We start from the raw sequence: 17,046 nt of genomic DNA on the forward strand, positions 1-17,046 counted from the left end.
ATGTGTGATGTACTTGTTTTGTAGAATGGCTTTTAAAAAAAAAAAGTCATGTGAAATGGTGATTTCAAACCATTGGTTACATTTCACTGCACCTCACTCATGCAGAGAAATCTCATCTCAAAATCGCATTCCAAAGTGAATAAAATATATTATTCTGACCTTTGACCTTATGTCACATCTCAGGAGGTGTTTAGGAGCATGTCAACCCCAAGTCCGGCTATGTCCAGCTTTCGAAAAAAGTGTCACTACAAATAGCTGCCAGTGGACCCCAAACAGCCTGAAACATGCTTCTAAATACCCCTTGGAGGAACAATTTTGGCCCTGACGCTTTCACATCTGATCCATCCCATAACCAACAAATTTTCAGTTTCTAGTAAACTACATTAGCAGTACAGTTGTGTTTACTTCCTTCTGTACTGGCCAGTACAAGACGACTGAATAGTGAAAATTATACATTCATCTTGAGAACAAACAAACACACAGTGGGATTTGATTTCAGTTTAATGAATTCTTTGAGACACAGAATGGATCGCAAGCAAACCTATCCTGGTAGGATCGGGGTTCTTCAATAACAAACTAAACCTCCCATTTGAGTCCAACAAAAGAAATGCATTAAGGCTGGCCATTAAAACAAAGCTACTTTAAAATGAGGGATTTGTTTACAACATCAACAACACAAGTATTTTATAAAAGTCAGCCATATTAGGACAACAATAAAGCAAGACAGTCCATATTTGTAGTTGAATGATAAGCAGGTCTTTGAGACATTAACTAGCAGCAACGTAATTAAAAGGGCGTGGACCCTCACAGTGCAGCTACCAATCTGTGGCACCATTACAACAAATGAAGCCTTTGTGGCAAATAAATACATTTATCTCTCCACTGAGCTAGCTGAGATTGCGTATAATTTCATTTTAGAGTAGGTGAACAGTATTTGCAGCAGTGTAAGGCTTACCACTCAGGGGAAGCATGAAACCTTTTGCCCAACTTTCCGGACTATATGTTTTTGCCCTGTAGTTACAACACTTCCTAGCGTGTGTGGAGACAGATACAGGCCAGGGTCAGCAGAGGACGTACCGTTCACACTAGTTGAGGGACAGTATGCATCTATGAAATAGGGGTGGATCAGTAGCCTCTAAAAACTAAACACTGATCCTGAAAAAATATCTACAGAATGGTTTCTCTAAACACAGAGACACACAAAACACACACTGTAGGTAAAAGGAGCGCTGCTTTCATGGCTGAGCGACGGACTGATGGACGTCAGTGCAGAGGACAAATTAAAGAGGATTTAAAAGAAATTCAATTAAAAAAAAAAAAAACAATCAATCCCTATTATGAAAGGTACACTGCCATTCAAAAATTTTTTAAACAACCAATAGAATTTTTGGGTAAGAACAATTTATCCTAAAAACCTGGCCATTATAAAATAAGGAATACATTAAAATGAGGAAGTTTTGGTTTAATTTGAAATGGCCTTGATGACAAAGCAGACAACACACCATATCATCATAAAGTCCATTTGTCTCAACATGATCTTTGCGCTTTAGATTATGCACTATAGACCAACTAAATAGGGCCCTAATAGGGTCTAAATAGGTTTTACCTGACTTTTAGGCCTGTTGAGCCTATACAAATCAAGTAAAAGACAAATTCTGTGTATCATCTGTTGTCTGCAAATAAGCAATGTTTAATGGGGATCAAGATGTAATAATTTACAGTTAGTCATGTAATAAACTCTTGTCGTTTGCTTGCATTTTCTAATTGAAGAGATTTCAAGCTGAATTTGCAATGACATTGGTATTGATGGGTTAAAAAAAACAAAACAACAACTTGACTGGCAGTGCAGGTAAACAAAGACGTGAGGTGCATGCACAATGGCTTGTCTTGTTAAAATGAAAGCTTTAAAAAGCTCCTCTGAGGAGGAGAGCTTTAGGGGCGGGGGGGACAACACACATAAAAAGGCCCTATTTGGCTTCAAGTCAAGGCGTCCTGGCTTTGGCTTTTAACGGGCTCCCATTGGCCCAACAGTCCCATTCAGATTTCAGGGTTTTTGGACTTTGGGTTGCTGTCTGCCTGGACAAGAGTAGAACCTTGTGGTTTGTATAGCCACAGCTGCTGCTCATTCCACTGGGCTCTTCCTGTGACCAGAGCGACCCAAATTTCGGCAGGCTAAACTACCTGAAAACAAACAAGAATGCAAATGTAAAAATGTATTCTTTTCTAACCAGCACAGATCCCGTATAATGACAAACTGACAAATCGGGGCAGATTGGCTCATCCTAACAAACCGACCAGCGTGTTTTTCCTTAATTTGCTTTATTTGAGATTACAAGTTTGATCAGTCACTTATTTCTTTTTTGGACTAAATAGAAAACAGTTGAAAAATTAACAAAGCAGTAAACTTTAGCCAAAACATCAGCAACTTTGCAATCTAGAGTCCATAGAAAGGCTGAATCTGAGGCAAACTTTCTTTGCTCGGATTGTTTCTCTTCACTATTTCTGGACAATCATTCTCCTCCAGCCCTAAAAACAGCACAGTTCACCCAAAATACACACAGGTAGAAAGTATTCAGAGCACCTCATCTACTTTAAATATAAACCAGGAACCCATTTAAGTTGTTGTGGTTGGGAACATTAGTACAAACTCTGGCTTTGTATGCATCCTTAAAAAGGAATAATTATTATTTTTAAATCGTTGAATTACTTTAAATTACTTCCTACATTCCAGTACAGTTATTTAAAATATAAAATGACGATGAAAACTATTTAAGAACTTGTCAGGGCTTGAGAACAGTGAATTTACATACCTGCTTGTGGACTTAATATCACATTTTGTTGCTTTCTCTTCTTATTCTCTTCTTGTATGGGTGAACCCTGGAATGGGGGATAAACACAGGACAGTTGTGTAGTAGCGAACAACAGTTTAAAATCACATTTTAAAAGAATGTCTTCCATTGACTAATGAAACCGAGATCCTACCTGTCTCTCTTTTTCTCTCAAATTCCTCAAGTGGGCTGAAGAGGAGGAACTGAAGTTTTCCATCTTCATATTACCTGCAGAATGACAGTCCAAGATTAAAGAACAACTGACTTCTATCTATTTAAATAAAACATTAACTTATGATAACGTCTCGTATTTTATAGTTCTAAGTGTCAGTTCTACTTTAGAGATGAAAGAAATATCTTTTAGAAGGGCCTGACAATGCAAAACAAAAAATAATGATTGAAAAAAAAAAAAAAAAAAAAAGATATATGAACCTGCAGGGCTTCTGTACAGCTGACAGTCCTTCTTGATGTGAGCAGTTGATCCACACAGGAAGCAGCAGCGCATCTCCAGTGCATCTCTTTTCCTCCAGTGCTCACCCTTGTGTCTGACCTGATCCCTGGAATCCTCTCCTGGGTCCTTTCTGTCTCGCAGGTGCTCAGGCCTTCTATCCGAGTCCTTTCTATGCCTCGACCTGGGCCAAAATGTTCCACATTATAATAATAGCCATAATAATACAGACATGTGGTTATGCGGTGATAAATTCTGACGTGTGCTGGGATTAAACCTACTTCTTACGCATGGGGCAGTCCTTCATGAAGTGGCCAATCTTGCCACAGATGCGGCAGCAGCGGTCGTTAGGAGCCACTTCTCCCTCAGTGAGAACTTCAGGATCGAAGAAGTACTCCTGCAACAGGTGAAGATAAATCAACAGTTTCAAAGCTTGTTTCCACCACTATGATGCAAATATGGCATTTACAAAGCAAATACTAACCATCTGACTGGGGTACACAGGAGGAAAGGTTTTGACAGGTGTGCCAAACACTGTTCTGCCATTGATGAAAGCCTTCATGATGAAGTTAGTCACTGATTTAAAAACAAAAAAAAGATAGAAATGGAGAACTGTGAGAAGACCGGACAATACATTTGGAAATAAAAAAGAAAGAAAGAAAGAAAGAGACACAGTAGCATAAAGGCTATGAGACAACAGAAGACAGAAATATTCTTACTTTTCCTGGACAAACCAGCACCAAGATTATGATTCAGGTCAAATGGATCTGTAATGTGAACAGAGAAGAGAAAGCAACACATTAAACAATTAAAAATCAAATTCCAATCCACCGTACTCAAGCCATTTCAATTCAAAATAACAATCCAACAATAATGATCATTAATAGTGATACAAATTTAATGAACTGAATGGACATCAGCATGCAATGATAATTCAAGAAGTGCCAAAACAATCATTTCAGTCTTCCCATCTGTTGATTGGAATAAACTGTTTGGACCATGAGTTTCTCCCATAAAACTGACCTTCAATGACGATGTATTTGGACGTCCACTGTTTGTTGAAGGTGGTGAGACGGCTATGCTGACGGATACAGACAACATGCTCTCTGAAGTCAAAATCCTCAGTGTAGAAGCGGAGCAGGCCGAGCCACAGCTCGCCCACTGTCTCAGTGTTCTTCCCGTGCTGTGGCCAGCGACTTGGCTGCAAGTTGAAGAAGACAACATGTTAATAAAATATGCCGTTACATGCAAATTCACTAAAGCACGTGTGTGAAATGAAGAAAACACTCACTAGTGTTTTTAAATCATCAAAGAAGTACACGTTCCAGCCATCAACTAGCACCTCTGGCTTTTTCTTTCCATCATAAATCTGAAACAAAAAAGGTCAGTGGAGAGAAGTTGAAGTTGATGGTAATATTAACATTTTATATTTGTTCACATTTGCATTAGTACGGTTGGATACATTTCATTGTTTGTCTGAACAGAAAGAGACTCTTAGATAACTAAATGCCACCACAGTGTTTGGTAACATTCAAATATGAAGATAAGGAAACTCAAATTTGAATAAAAAAAAGAAAGTTCAAGTTTTAATCTTGTGATTTGTACCTCTTGCAGCACAGGGATAACTGGTGGGTTCCTCTGCTGGAGAAAGAACAGCACCATGAGGGTATAAGCGTAGGATGACAGGCTGCCACGGGAAGCATCCCCGATGTCACACATCTGTAAAAGGATAAAAATGAATACAGTCATGCAATACAAGCTACAGCATAAATTTATGATGTGTGTTTGTGTGTGTGAGTGAATGAAGCATACTCACTTTGGCAAAAACCTTCATGACGTAACAGAGGATCTTCACTCTCCTGTCAATGGCAGCATACGAAGCTAGCAGGTGTGTGTTGTGCAGGGCCTGAAAACAATAAGGTTTATCGTAATGAACACCTATTTAAGTTATTCAACATTATCGGAGACAAAAGTAAACAAACGAAAAAAAAGGAGGGCGAAAGATCCCTACCAGAGTGTTGTAGAGACTAATGTCTCCCTCGAGGCCGGTGCGAACATGGTAGAACTTCACGATGGGCACTTTTGCTGTCGTGATGGGCAGGATGTTCTTCAGGCCTGGTGAGAGGGTGCAGATGGTGAAACAGGTTAAAAGGAATGCATTGACATTTTGTGTTTTATACATTTTTTAAATCTTATATCATAGTTAAGAGACTGAACACAATACATTTAACATCAAGAAGCTTCTGTGAGCCACTTAAGCACATAGACACCACATTTTCTGTAAACGTCAGCTGAAATCTGTTATCAAGCAGGAGTTAAAGTTTAGGGGAGTTGAGGTGAAGGTCTAAGGCTATACACTGACAGACTATGAAGTCCTCTGAGACAAATGTGTGATATTGGGCTGCATCAATACAACTACTTCATTATCACTAACCCGGGTGTTTCCTCAGCAGTCTCGCCAGGCTTTCGATTATAGTGATGCAGTCAATGTCCTGTGGAAGAAATTCAGGAATAATGCCAAATGAACCACAATTAAGACAAAGTGCTCCAGAATCTCATTCAATCCCTAAGAAAAAATAATGAATGATGACCAACAATGAAATATTACTCCATTCACAAATTCAACATATTGAAGTTTCAGACTGAGTGATCTGGTCATGTAGGTTTGAATAAGTTACAAAAATTACATCTCAATACTCAAATTCCTTGTACAGTCAAATAAGACAATGCTAAACAAGAGCATACATGTCCAGAAATACAGATTGACACCTCCTTATGTGACTACTATTTAAGTTTATTTTTATAGAAACAGATAACTTACATCCATGGTCTCCTGCCCATCCAGCACCATACAGATGTCAAGGTCACTCTGTCTGAAGCCGAAGCCATTTTTGGATGATCCAAATAGTTTCAACCGAGCTCCTGTCCGTCAGAAAACACGATTGTCAGCTTCATCATGAACATGAACATCTTAGCGGTGGGTTTACAAGCCAATGAAATGCAATAACAAGCATTGTTGGGTAGGTTAAGTCTGAAAACATGAAGATGCTAAACAACAGTGACCTTGGCAGTTTACTTCACCTGCAAACTGTCGTCTGACAAACATCTCCAGGTCTTGGAGGATGTGCTCCCTTACACCCACTTCCAGTTCATCTGGGGCAAAGTCAGCTAAAAAAAAAAAAAGAAAAAAAGAAAAGAAAAAAGGGAGCCATACTCAGATCTGACCACGGTCATACACTTACCATCTTCAAACATGACAGCAACTTCTGACACTGCTACATTTCTGTTTTCCTCTTCTGATTTTTGACAGCAGGGCGAGAAGCTCCGTCTTTTTTAGCCTTGTATAGAAGTCTGAGGGTTTCATCTATGCTAATGGTGGGATTAATCAAGGTGATCCAAACAATTTTGCAATAAGGTTGCGCATTCAAGTTTTTTGAATCCCACTCAAAACACCAAATTTCACAGAGAAGTATTAAAAAATATTCTTGCATGAGCCCCACTTTTCAAATAGGTTTATGCCACAAAGCCTAATTCAATATAATATAAAAGAAGGAATACAAAAACAGTAAGATAATATTTCACTGCACTATTACCATTGCACTTGTAATACCTCTTGTCAACTGGCAAATGTAAGAAATCCAATATCTCTAGGATACAGGTGGTGGCATATCGCAATTGCTTCTGAAGCAACAGACCGATGAAATCACATCATACTCACTGTAGCACTGCTCACAGACTTTGTTAAGGACACTGAGAAACTCAGGTGTTATTGCTGGCAAAGGATCCAGCTGCACTTTCTTGAAGTCTTCCGGACAGTCTTTCTTCAGGTGTCCATCGCGCTTACACAAGCTACACACAACCATGTGTGACTGAAAGAGATTGAAGAGGAGTTTAACTGATGTACAGGCAGCAGGACGCTTATCTGCATTCCGGTCACCTACAACTAAAATGATTACTACATAACTTTAAAATGTTCAGTTTGAAATTAAGATTAAGAACACCGTTTTCCTGAGGGGTTTTTATGACTATAGAACATCAAGTTATCACAAACATAAGGCTATACTGACCTTCCCTCTGGTGAAAGCTTGCCTTGTGAAATCGTAAGACTTTTTCCTCTGTTCTTGGGTTTTATTTTCTGCGCTCTCATCTTTGACTTTCTCCTCTAAAAGTTGTGGTGAGATATTCTCTGGCACCAACTCCACCTCTTCCTCTTCCTCATCCATTGAGCCAGGTGTGTCCAAAGCTGGGCCCTCCTCATCAGACAAAAGCTCCTCCCCTGAGATCTCATCTACTGGGAAAATGTCCTCGTCCTCTGTGGTGAAGCTGTCCAAGTGGTGTCTGTTATGCATGTCCACATCAACATCCTCATCCTCCTCATCCTCAGACAGACTGCTTTTGCCCAGGTCTGCTTTTTCCTTCTCCCTCTCTTCGTCAGAGTCACTGTACTCCTCAACTTCCTCCTCATCCTCAATAATGCAATCAGAGTCTTCAGGACCACTCTCTGCAGATTTATTTGCATGTTGTGATTCAATGCTGAGCTGACCGAAATCTGATGCAATTTCGTCATTCAAAGCATTTGCGTTCGCCCCTTTAACAGGTCCACGCTGTGCCTGTGTCTTGCGACCAGCAGCCGGCGCGTTGAGCGGCATTGCAAAGTACTTGTATGTGGTTTTGAGGCAGTGGATGATGTACTCAAACATTTGCTGGCTGTTCAGTGTGCGGGCCACATTTCTCTTCACGGCAAATGGGTCTGAAAAGAGAAATGGGTATTAGGTGCAATTAAACCAAGTGAGGGTAATCAATCTCTTTATGTATTCAACAGAAACAGATTTTGTTCATCATTTAAAAAGCTAATAGACTGAAACTAACAAATCTGGGGTCTGGTGGCATTTGGAAAAAGTCAACCTATCAATAATATCCTAAAATACCATTGACAAGTCAAAGTCAAAACCAAACGAGCAAGTTACAGCAAAATGTTTTATCTATGGATCTAACAGATCCCATCTGCAACCATCAGTGCATTAAAGTATGTGGGATTTTGTTTCAGTGCCCAAAAGTGAAAACGTTCAAATTCATTCAACAAAAAAAAAAAAGAAAGAACGCTTCTGACCCTCCACAGCGATGCGTTTCTTTGGCCAGTCTTTCATCTCTCGGGACAGGACGACACTGGTACGAACGCTGATCACGTTGTCAGCCAAGTCAAACTCCAGCGAGTAGAAGCGGAGCATTTCAACCCAGAGAAGCCCGACTTCCACAGGCCTGTGAGGGCTCTGAAACACCAGTGGCACCTGCAAGGACACATCGGGACAGTACTTTCAGGCACTAGTTAGGATAGTGGATTAAAATAGACACGTATTTTAATATTTAATATTAATAAACCAACACATTCAGCCAAAACATGAGTCTTCAGGATGGATTACCTTTCCCTTTATAGAGGAACCATCTGCCGGCTGTGACGTCTCCTTTGAGGAAGGGTTGTAAGCCCAGTGTAAATATCCATCCTCTACATGCGTGAGATTGAAGTCTGACAGCCTGCTGAGTGAAAACACCTTAATCTGAAGACAATCAGATGATTAGATTCTATTCACATCAGCCAACCAATACTGAAATTAATACTGTATATTCTGTTTCAGGCACAAAATGGAAAGAAACACACACCTCTTGCTTCAGGTAAGCAGGCAAGATGGGCTCTTTGCGCTGCTGTAAGAAGTAGATAACCATGAGGGCAAAGACGTATGGTGGTAGCCCACCTTCCTCTGCACGATCGATCACACAAATCTAAGCAAAAAGCAGGAACAACACGTTCAAAATTAAAAAATGGATATTTCACACACAAAAAAATGTATGTATAATTAGCTCCTTTTGATAGCTGCCTGGCTAATGTGAGCAACATGTCAGGTTCTCAGCTGGGATCATACCTGAGCCCAGCGTCTGAGGCCCAAAACAAGGGAGAGGAGGAGTGGCTCGCGCCTGGATAGAGCAGAAAGATAGGACGTGGTCTGGAACGCGTTTTCATTCCCTGCACTGACTTTGCAGAGGAGGCCACTGTTGAGAAAAATAACAGCTTCACTTTTCATTCACGGTTTGTGGCTCTTGTGCTTGTGTGTGAAAAACACTTTTGAGTAGTATTATTAATGATCATCATGAATATCTCAAAAAGCATGACCTTAGAGTTTGATTTATACATTTTACATGAAAAATCAAGTGACCCAGTAATGGTCAGAAATATCCACCTGCTTTTCTCTTTGCAGATGACCACAGGCACCCTGGCATGGAAATCAGCTTCCAGATCAATAAAAAGAGCTGAGGACACAACAGGACATGTTGATTTAAAACTGCCATGACAGTCTAGCACATGACTACCGCTGGAATTTCTTAAACAAGGAAAAGAATCTTGCAGTTAAATGAATGAAAGATGACTCACGGCTCACAGAGAGGCTCTCCTTGACCAACAACAAGACGTCTGGCTGATGCATCTGTGAATACATTCCATTTCAAAGCCTCCATATAACATAAATATGATATAAAAAAGGACAAATGAACATGGAGTGCCCTTTGAACTCTACGTCCACAAATTATTCAGCTTAATACAAGAAACGCTAAATAATTGCAATGTAAATATTTACCAACCAGAATGTCAAAATGGTCCCTATGAAGTCATACTGGAGCTGATTACTGAACTAAATCATATTACACAATCACTCATCTAAATGGCATCCCTGCTTTAGAAAAAGTAAGAAACCTAATTACAAACAGTTAAAAAAACAACAACAACAACAGTAGTATTCACAGTGGGCTACTCACGTGAGGTGGATACTGAATGTCAATGTTGACATCAGAATCCTTAAATCCAAACTTGGTGCAAGATGATCCATAAAGCCTGAGCTTGATCTCTACAGACGAGAAAGAGAATCATGTTATTAACAATAAAACATATCTGGCAGAATACTGAAATAATGTAAAATAAAAAGGAATCAACAGCGCCTTATCCACTACGAGGCAATATCAGCATCAGGATCCATTTTAAAAAAATGTCTCAGTCACCAAACAAATGTTTTGTCCTTGGGTGACTTACCTGGCAGGACGGACAGAAGGAGGTCTTGCATGATGGCGACAGCACGTTGTCTCCTCTCAACATCCTCGTCATTCATCCCATGTTCCCGCACTACAGCCTCTAGTGCAGCACTTACGGCGGTGATCTGCTCCGGACCGGGAGGGAGAATCTCAGTCAGCATCACCTGCTCTTGTCTCTCCTATGAAAACAAACAAGCAAGTCAGTGACAGGGTTGTGGTTTTATCATCATTAGATGTAAACATGGAAACTGTGATTTGCAAGATATGATAACTTCTCACCTTGGCTTTCTTCTTGTGCCGTTTGTCTCTGATATGCCTGTAAGCATCAGACAGAGATTCCAGGAGAACTTCACATAGAGCGCAGGTGTAAAGAGCAGCTGGGTTGTTGTGGGACCTCTGAACCAATATCAAAAAAGGAGGATAGTACAGATATCAGAAAGCAACTGCAATAACAATCTATTTCATTTTTTCTTAAAAAAAAAAAAATAAAAATAATCACTATCGTCTTAGCAATAGATCAAAGTAAATATCCCTGAGGCTGTAACTATGGACTCCCACAGTAAAAGCATGTACCTTCTTCAGGCTGTAGATCTCTTCTTTGTTAAGCCGCCTCTCTGCCTGTTGTAGGCTCTGAAGCTCTTTGGCTGAGAGTGTGGACTCTTCAAGGCCCCTGTTCTCTTCAGCAAAAGCTTTCTTCTTGTTTCTGTTTCTCCGTCTCCTCCCTTAAAAAACAGAAGAAGTGCATGTGTCAAAGACGTGTTGCCTATGTTTTTGTAAGGCATAATGTGAATCAGTAATGTGTAAATGTCAGGGATGATGGAGTACAGCCAGGACTTACACTCAGCCTTGGGCTAGATTTCAATACACAGTACATCATGTGATCATGATAGGAGATGTAGGGGAATAAAGAATCACAGTGGGCCCCATTTTTAAAAAAGGTGTTTGCTAACGCTCACCTTAAGTGTTTCTTCACCGAGGATAATCCTAAAAGTGTTTCACTCATTCCCCAGAGTCTGATTTCCAAATCCTCACCTTTATGAGCACTGCCATCGGTGGCTTCTCTCCTCCCTTGCTCCCTGTCCTCCCTTGGACCTTCTCCTTGTGAACTCCTCCTCCAGTGCTGCTGCTGCTGTTGTTGCTGCTGTTGTTGCGAGCGCTCTCTCCAGTTATCTTCTCGACTCCCACCACTGTTCTCAGGGCCAGAATACCACCGGAGGTCATCCTTTTGTGAGGGGCTGTGACCACCTCTGAATCCACCAGGGGAGTAGCTCATGGGCCCTAGTCCTCCCTTCTTGGGACTGGCCCGGTAGGGCCCACCTTGGTTCTTTCCTTGATGACCTCCCTCCGATCGGAAGTTCTGTCCTCGGCCCTGGTCCTGGATCCTCCAGCTCTCTGCCTTGTCTGCGGTTGCTCCCCTCTCCCAGCCGCCTTGCCTACCCCGATACGGTCTGCCCGAGTTATCCATTGTTTGCTTGAGCTAGAACTGCAGGATGAAATGTTCAGTTATTGTGGAAATAGTCATTACATGGTCAAAACATCCAAGGCACAAACTAGGGGTTGAGTGATAACCGATAGTTGTAAACAATATACATTTGATGTGAATATGGACAAAGGACACCATGTCTGTCCTGGAGTCGGTATACAGATTGGCCATGGACAGGATATTGAGTGGGACCACAGAGAGAGGATGCTGCATCAGAGCCAAAGTAGTGCATTTTTTAAATAAATCTATTATATCAGCAATCAGACACAAATAAAAAAAAAACACTGATACCGATAATCAGAAAATTCTTAATAACAGCCCCTGATAACTGGTTTAACCCTACCACAAGCTGTGAAACTCTCTGCATAACTTGTGACTTTAGCCAATGTCCATTCTTTGTAACAGCATCAGACCATTGTATCTGGCCTTGTAACCTTTTTGTGCAGAAACTTTCATCGGCATCAACTGCTCAAACTTTAAACAACTTATCCTGTAATTCAGACAGGGATTGCTGCAGAACATTGCAGGTGAATAAAAAGATCAGTAATGGCAATGCGATGGTTTAATAAAGTTTGACCAACAAAACAAAAGTGAGTTGGCTGATTAAAGTGTTATTTTCACTGTTGGGGTTTATAGCTGTCGGACTTTGGCAAACTTTAGGTTACTGACTTTTACTGGCTATGAACGCTGACAGTTCTAAAAAAAAAAAAAAACTAACGTACACACTGGTGCTTCTCGTGTGACCACATCACTAATATAACAAACCCGTTAGGTCAATTACGGTGACAGTGTACACACAGATGTAGCCTCAACATGAGGTTATCCAATGACTCAAGTTACGTTACAAACTGCAATGTTACCCAACAGTCCCATCTGGCTTCAGGGGCTTGTTATGCCATAGTGTTAGCGTGAGCTAGCTTAGCAGCGTCTGCAGTCTGATTCGCCTCTTACGTTAACTTACTTCTTCCTCTTCCTCCTCGAGGTAACGGCGTGTAACTTAACCACGCATGCACCTGGCACACCGGCAACAAATTATGATAAGTCACTAAATTCAACGTCAGCTAAACTGCCACATAATGATACGTTAATAAAAAAACAATGCCCAGCTAAGGCTAATGTTAGCTGCTGCTGCTGCTGCTGCTATTTAGCAACTAGCTAGGACACCTAACACCTAGCTACCCAGCTAGCAGCAGCTACTGGAGCGTTACTGTTTATTTTTTACAGCGTTTGTTGAGCTGTTCAGCCGGCAGCTGAGGCAAAGGCAGCTGTGAGTAAATGGTCAGCGATCATTATGCTTGAATAATATTAAAGTCATTTAAATACCTTGTGTGCGTGCACAGAGGGCATACTTGAAGGCTTGTTGTTCAGGTCTGACTGGGCATGATCGCTTGTCTCGCACCGGAGTTTGAAAGGTGACGTACAGGCTGTCTGTTTTGTAGCCGTCAGCGTTAAAGTTCCGCCCACCGCAAAAAGACAGGACCGCGCTCTGATTTTTAACGTGGTACTAAATAATGCGAACACTAATCTGAATGTTGTTAGATTATTATTATCTGAATTTAGGCAGCATTTTCAAGCAAAGTCATTGTGGAAAACTTCTGAAACAAAAATTGGGGAGAAAAAAAAAATCTTATGGATAAACAATGATGTCACTCTGCACCCATCCCCACAGCTGGCCTCCTTTCATGCGTTAACCTACTTTTACTTTTTAAGACCTCTCTGCGTAATCATCATCATCATCATCAAGAAGAAGAAGAAGACACGAAGATGATGAAGAACATGAAGAAGAAAACGACACGAAGAAAAAGAGGAAGAAGAAGAAGATTCTTTTCCGATTGTTTTCATACTGCTGCCTTTTGGGCTGATTTACATAAATACCTTTCAAAAACGCTTATGGACAGACGTCACTCTTACACAGACTGAAATTTTAATCATTTACAACGAGTCCAATTTCTCCCCAGAATAAATCTTAGCAATCTGATTATTATTTTGGCGAAATATTACATTCATAAAATGAAATAGCGTGAAAGGTTGCCCTCCTGTCACACTGACTTCAGTTAAAACAATAGATATGAAAAAAACAGAAACTGTCAAAAATAGACTATTTAGTCATTCCAAATGCACTGCTTTAATTAGCAGACCTCTAGACTGTGTTTTGTTTGTTGTGCAGAGAATGAACTGGAATTTTGAACTTAAATAAATTGTTTCAAGCATTTGAAGTACTTGAATAAAAAAAGGAAAGAAAAGAAAACGATGAGAAGAAGACAAAGAAGGAGAAAGATAGAAAGAACAAGAAGGGGGAGGAGGAGGAGGAGGAGGAGGAGGAAAAGGAGGAGGAGGAGACAGAAAAAGAAACAGAAGAAGAAGAAGAGTCTCTCAGATAAAAAATTAAAAGTAACATTTTCATCCATCACTTGTGCAACCACACCATTCCACATGGGAGCTTTCAAAAGTGGTTTTCAGTTATTTCATGTGAAATTTGAATATGTTTAATTTACTTTGATTATTTGAAATCAAAGTCATTGCTTACTGCGTGTGTACCGACTGCATGAGTTGTGTGGCTTTTGAAACCTCTTTAAAGAAGGACCTGGACAAATAATTTAAAATGATGTAATAAATGATAAGTAAATGGAGAATAAAATGTGAAGGGATGATTCAAAGTAGGGCTGACTGACATGGCCTTGGAATGATAGTCATATCTTCATATTTACAAAGCTCCATAACGATATTGCAACAAAATCCTGGGGATGACTTCACACAATGAACATTTTTTGATAATCATTAGTAATGTGGACATAATGACTCAGTTTTACATTCTCTCTTTAAGGACTGATTTATTGAGCCTATTATGTTTGATGAAATTGGCCTTCAGACGGCAGAATGTGCTCCAACATATGGCTGAGGGTAATTAGCTCCTGGTTTAGCCTCGGTTGCCTTGGTGACGGGAGAAAGGTGAGCTGCAGGAGCGGGGGAGACCCCGGGAAACTGACGTCACCAGACGAAACTCCCCTCCACATCCAGGACACACACTCAGCCTCAGTGATACTCAGCTGGTGGCCGATCTGTAGACCGGCTCCAGGACAGACATGGTGTCCTTTGTCCACAGCGAATCTGTTCACAAGCGGAGACGGACGGACGCGCTCTCTCCGATCCAGCAGCGGCAGACCGCCCGGCACAGGAAACAGACCCTCATGTCCAAACTGAGCGACTCCGGCTTCGAGGAAGACTTCGGGTCCCCTGCGACTTCACCCGCTGCTCGGATAGATGTGTCCCCGCTGCGTTCAGACGAGCCTCCGGCAGGGCAGCTGTCCACCTGGTACCTCCAGTACGGGGACATCGGCTACAGGATCCAGAGGGAGAAAGAGGCGCAGTTTGATCCCTGCAAAAGTCTGGCGCGCCAACCTCAGGTAGGCTTACAGGACACCTTACACAGCGTCAGAAATGTAATATCGTGACTGAATGGAAGTCTGAAAATGTTACTTTTTGTCAAAGAAATATGTCTTACTTTTCATATTTCCATCAGAAGCAAATCCAAAAGAAAAATATGACCTTTTAATCATCTAAAAATAACTGTTGACTTGACTGCCTTTTGGTGTTTCAAACCAATTACTTAAAAAAACAAACAAAAAAACCCATTGCATTGTTTAGAATGTATCAAGGCCCCACTTCCTCCAGCAGATCTCTTTTCATTTTGACCATTAATATCTCTGCGCATGATGTCAGTAACATCCAACAGTCTGTCACAAAAATCCTGCCTTAGTGGAAGAAACAGGAGTGGTGGTTGCACACCAAGAGGACAAACACTTGCCACAAATCTCCCTCTTTTTTTTTTTGTTTTCTCATGTAACACGCTCTCTTTTACTCGCAGCTGACAGCAGAGGCGAGGTGTACGCTCATCAGCTGGCTCATCCCCGTGCACAAACACTTCCGCCTGTCCTTCGAGTGCTGCTGTCTGGCGGTGAACATTGTGGACAGGTTCCTGGCATCCACGCCGGTGGCTGCTGACTGCTTCCAGCTGCTGGGTGTCACTGCACTGCTCCTGGCCAGCAAACAGGTCAGTGCTCGAGGAACAGATAGATAGATAGATAGATAGATAGATAGATAGATAGATAGATAGATAGATAGATAGATAGATAGATAGATAGATAGATAGATAGATAGATAGACAGACGTGCATTTGTATAACTCACTCCCTTCCTCCTTGTACACCCAGGTGGAGGTGGGCTCGCCGCGGATCAGCCATCTCTTGTCGTTCTGCTGCGATGCCTTCACCAAGGAGCAGCTCTGCAACCTGGAGTGCCTCGTCCTCGTCCGTCTCAACTTCCGCCTCGACTCACCCACCCTGGCCTTCTTCCTGGACTACTACTCCAACTGCATCGAGGCGACCCGGACAGGGTACGAGAGCAGAGGCGGCGAGAGGTGCGCGAGGATGAGTCCGGACACAAAACTCCCCAGGCGGTGCAGCAGCCTCGCCCGAAAGGTGTGCGAGTTGAGTCTGGCAGACTATGCCTTCAACAAATACCCGCCGTCTCTGACTGCCAGCTGTGCACTGGGGCTGGCTCGTGACTTACTGAAAACTGAACAAGGGCATCCAACCATCCAGTCACAGGAGGAGCAGTGGGGCAGTTTTGTGGACGAACTTTGCCCCCAGCCAGTTTGTGCTCGACCATCTGAGACCCCTGAGCTTTCACGGCCTGTGAGTTTGGAGGGCCACAACCACAATCTGGCCCAGGAATGCAGAGAGAACCTGAAGCTTTTAGTGTCATTGAACCAGGAGGCGTTGGAGGTGATGTCCACCATGTGACTACAAGTGTGGCCACAAAGCAGAAATGTGTCCCTTCCACTGGTGTTGATACTCTTGGGGTTACTTTAAGGTGATGCTCAGAAGTAAAGCAGACCGATCTTAACCTCATGTTTACCTCATAGGCAACCTGTTGATTGCAGCCACTGAATGTTTTACAGAGTAGCATAGGTTTATATTTATGAATGTTTATCAATGAAGTATTTTAATATTCAATGAATATGAAGTCAAAGTCTTTTTTTATCAACTGTATGTGCACTGACTGGCTGCAGGTTTATGGCTGTTGTGTCTCTGATGATGAAGGACCTGGAAAAGATGCTTTGTAATTTATTGTTTTTCTTTTCGAATGATGTAATAAATGATGAATTTGTGTCAGTTTTCTGAATGGAGAATAAAATGTGAAGCAATGACTCAA

General features: G+C 41.5%; 2 protein-coding genes across 3 annotated transcripts; one reads left to right on the forward strand and one right to left on the reverse strand.

Annotated features, from left to right (window-relative positions):
* Window positions 1-483: 483 nt before the first annotated feature.
* tut7 (terminal uridylyl transferase 7) lies at window positions 484-13,314 on the reverse strand. 2 transcript variants are annotated; one of them, XM_037098449.1, is made up of 29 exons: window positions 13,157-13,314; window positions 11,383-11,833; window positions 10,924-11,072; window positions 10,630-10,746; window positions 10,352-10,529; window positions 10,081-10,169; window positions 9,701-9,752; window positions 9,510-9,579; window positions 9,195-9,321; window positions 8,935-9,054; window positions 8,697-8,831; window positions 8,387-8,564; window positions 7,344-8,026; window positions 6,995-7,145; window positions 6,358-6,444; window positions 6,098-6,198; window positions 5,711-5,768; window positions 5,288-5,391; window positions 5,093-5,182; window positions 4,882-4,995; window positions 4,568-4,645; window positions 4,300-4,477; window positions 3,996-4,043; window positions 3,761-3,852; window positions 3,558-3,673; window positions 3,261-3,460; window positions 2,983-3,056; window positions 2,811-2,877; window positions 484-2,181 (listed from the first exon to the last, which is right to left on the reverse strand). In XM_037098449.1, the coding sequence occupies exons 2-29, from the start codon at window positions 11,813-11,815 to the stop codon at window positions 2,123-2,125; spliced, it is 3,948 nt and encodes a 1,315-aa protein (XP_036954344.1). In that variant the 5' UTR covers window positions 11,816-11,833; window positions 13,157-13,314; the 3' UTR covers window positions 484-2,122. The 2 variants fall into 2 exon arrangements, with proteins under 2 accessions (XP_036954344.1, XP_036954345.1); XM_037098450.1 differs by lacking the exon at window positions 13,157-13,314 and adding an exon at window positions 12,795-12,936.
* A 969-nt stretch (window positions 13,315-14,283) lies between these two features.
* On the forward strand, window positions 14,284-17,046 carry LOC119019629 (cyclin-O). Its single transcript, XM_037098405.1, has 3 exons — window positions 14,284-15,237; window positions 15,699-15,884; window positions 16,044-17,046. The coding sequence occupies exons 1-3, from the start codon at window positions 14,917-14,919 to the stop codon at window positions 16,632-16,634; spliced, it is 1,098 nt and encodes a 365-aa protein (XP_036954300.1). The 5' UTR covers window positions 14,284-14,916; the 3' UTR covers window positions 16,635-17,046.

The sequence above is a fragment of the Acanthopagrus latus genome, chromosome 5 (genome assembly GCF_904848185.1).
Source record: "Acanthopagrus latus isolate v.2019 chromosome 5, fAcaLat1.1, whole genome shotgun sequence".
Taxonomy (NCBI): domain Eukaryota; kingdom Metazoa; phylum Chordata; class Actinopteri; order Spariformes; family Sparidae; genus Acanthopagrus; species Acanthopagrus latus.

What these genes read in the sequence shown, in the direction of transcription:
- LOC119019629 (XM_037098405.1), top strand. Translation starts at nt 14,917, where the DNA reads ATGGTGTCCTTTGTCCACAGCGAATCTGTTCACAAGCGGAGACGGACG. An exon ending in GTCTGGCGCGCCAACCTCAG is followed by an intron (nt 15,238 to 15,698) that starts GTAGGCTTACAG and finishes TTTTACTCGCAG; the next exon opens with CTGACAGCAGAGGCGAGGTG. An exon ending in TGCTCCTGGCCAGCAAACAG is followed by an intron (nt 15,885 to 16,043) that starts GTCAGTGCTCGA and finishes TTGTACACCCAG; the next exon opens with GTGGAGGTGGGCTCGCCGCG.
- tut7 (XM_037098449.1), bottom strand. Translation starts at nt 11,815, where the DNA reads ATGGATAACTCGGGCAGACCGTATCGGGGTAGGCAAGGCGGCTGGGAG. An exon ending in GGAGAGCCTCTCTGTGAGCC is followed by an intron (nt 9,580 to 9,700) that starts GTGAGTCATCTT and finishes TTGTGTCCTCAG; the next exon opens with CTCTTTTTATTGATCTGGAA. An exon ending in GATATTAAGTCCACAAGCAG is followed by an intron (nt 2,182 to 2,810) that starts GTATGTAAATTC and finishes GTTTGTTTTCAG; the next exon opens with GTAGTTTAGCCTGCCGAAAT.